Source organism: Aplysia californica, unplaced genomic scaffold, assembly GCF_000002075.1.
Source record: "Aplysia californica isolate F4 #8 unplaced genomic scaffold, AplCal3.0 scaffold00065, whole genome shotgun sequence".
In the NCBI taxonomy this organism is placed as follows: Eukaryota; Metazoa; Mollusca; class Gastropoda; order Aplysiida; family Aplysiidae; genus Aplysia; species Aplysia californica.
The window spans coordinates 1,874,835-1,876,054 of NW_004797335.1; the positions used below are offsets into that span (position 1 = coordinate 1,874,835).

The following is a 1,220-nucleotide window of genomic DNA, read 5'->3' on the forward strand; positions in this document are numbered from 1 at the left end:
ACCCAAACTCTGTTTCTAATTAATTTGTTGTAGATTCGCAGAGAGCTCTGATAGAATCATTTTGAGCTACGATGTGGTTGACCCATTAACACAGTACAAGGAATTTTTTTTTTTCAGTTAGAATCTAGGTTACCTTACGTCAGTAAGTTGTTCCACGGTTTAAAGTCCACAAAGATTGTTTAGGCTTTTTTTTCAGAAGAGAGACAAAACAAAAAACAAACAAAACAAAAGCAACAACGGTTTTATTCATTCAACAGTTGTACCTGCATTATGTATTCCTTGTGGCTTTTAAAAAACATACAGAATATGAATTTTTACGAAGTATTTCTCGAGCACACGAAAAGGATACTACAGATTAAAGCACTGCAATTTCTTTTTAAACTCAATTTTTAGCTTAGTACATCTGAACAGCTGGCTGACGCTTTCCAGCCACTAGACTATGTTCTATCAAAGAAAAACATAATGTACGCCAGCATGTGTCGTCTTTTGAATAACTAAACTGTATTAACATAGGTAAAGGGGTTTGGAATTCATCCATCAATGACCACATTACTGTTGTGTGGTCAGGGTTGTTGCACCGAGTTCGACAGATACATTCAATCCCCAGTTACTTGTTATCGGGGTTTTCAAAAAGAATTTTTACGGGTGGAGAGACCGTAAAAATTGAAGGGGTTTGGACTTCAAGATAAAAATATTTCTCATTCTGCTGTCATCAGCCAGAAAAGTCGGGGCACTTTTGGTTTTCTTTTTGTTTGCTGCGTTTTGTAGTTGTAGTTGTTGTTTTGGACATTTTTGTTTGTTTGTTTATGGCTTTTAGGGGAGGGGGCAGTTAAGCTGATGAAATAAACTAACCCTTTTAGAATAATACGACTAAGAACTACACCCCTCGCTTCCACCTGTATTTCAGGAGCAATTGCGAGAACTGGAGGCGGCGTTCGCCAAGTCCCACTACCCAGACATCTACTGCCGGGAGGAGCTGGCCAGAATAACCAAACTCAACGAGGCCAGGATACAGGTAGGACTAACACGTAGTACAACTAACTCTGCCACATGATGGGACACTCCAATCTAATTTTGTGGATACAAGCAAAGAGAATAAACTTTTGGCAAGCTGCTAATTAAACCGTATAAAACCCAGAAAGCAAAATTTTATAAGAGAGAGAGAGAGAGAGAGAGAGAGAGAGAGAGAGAGAGAGAGAGAGAGAGAGAGAGACAGACAG

The 1,220-nt window shown here is 39.0% G+C and overlaps 1 protein-coding gene across 1 annotated transcript in view; it reads left to right on the plus strand.

Moving 5' to 3' along the window:
- The window catches only part of LOC101864444 (retinal homeobox protein Rx1), a 43,112-nt gene that overhangs the window by 11,720 nt on the left and 30,172 nt on the right, over positions 1–1,220 (plus strand). Inside the window, exon 3 of the mRNA XM_035968516.1 lies at positions 908–1,015. Within this exon, the coding sequence (XP_035824409.1) occupies positions 908–1,015 (108 nt within the window). The remainder of the gene's footprint in view (positions 1–907; positions 1,016–1,220) is intronic.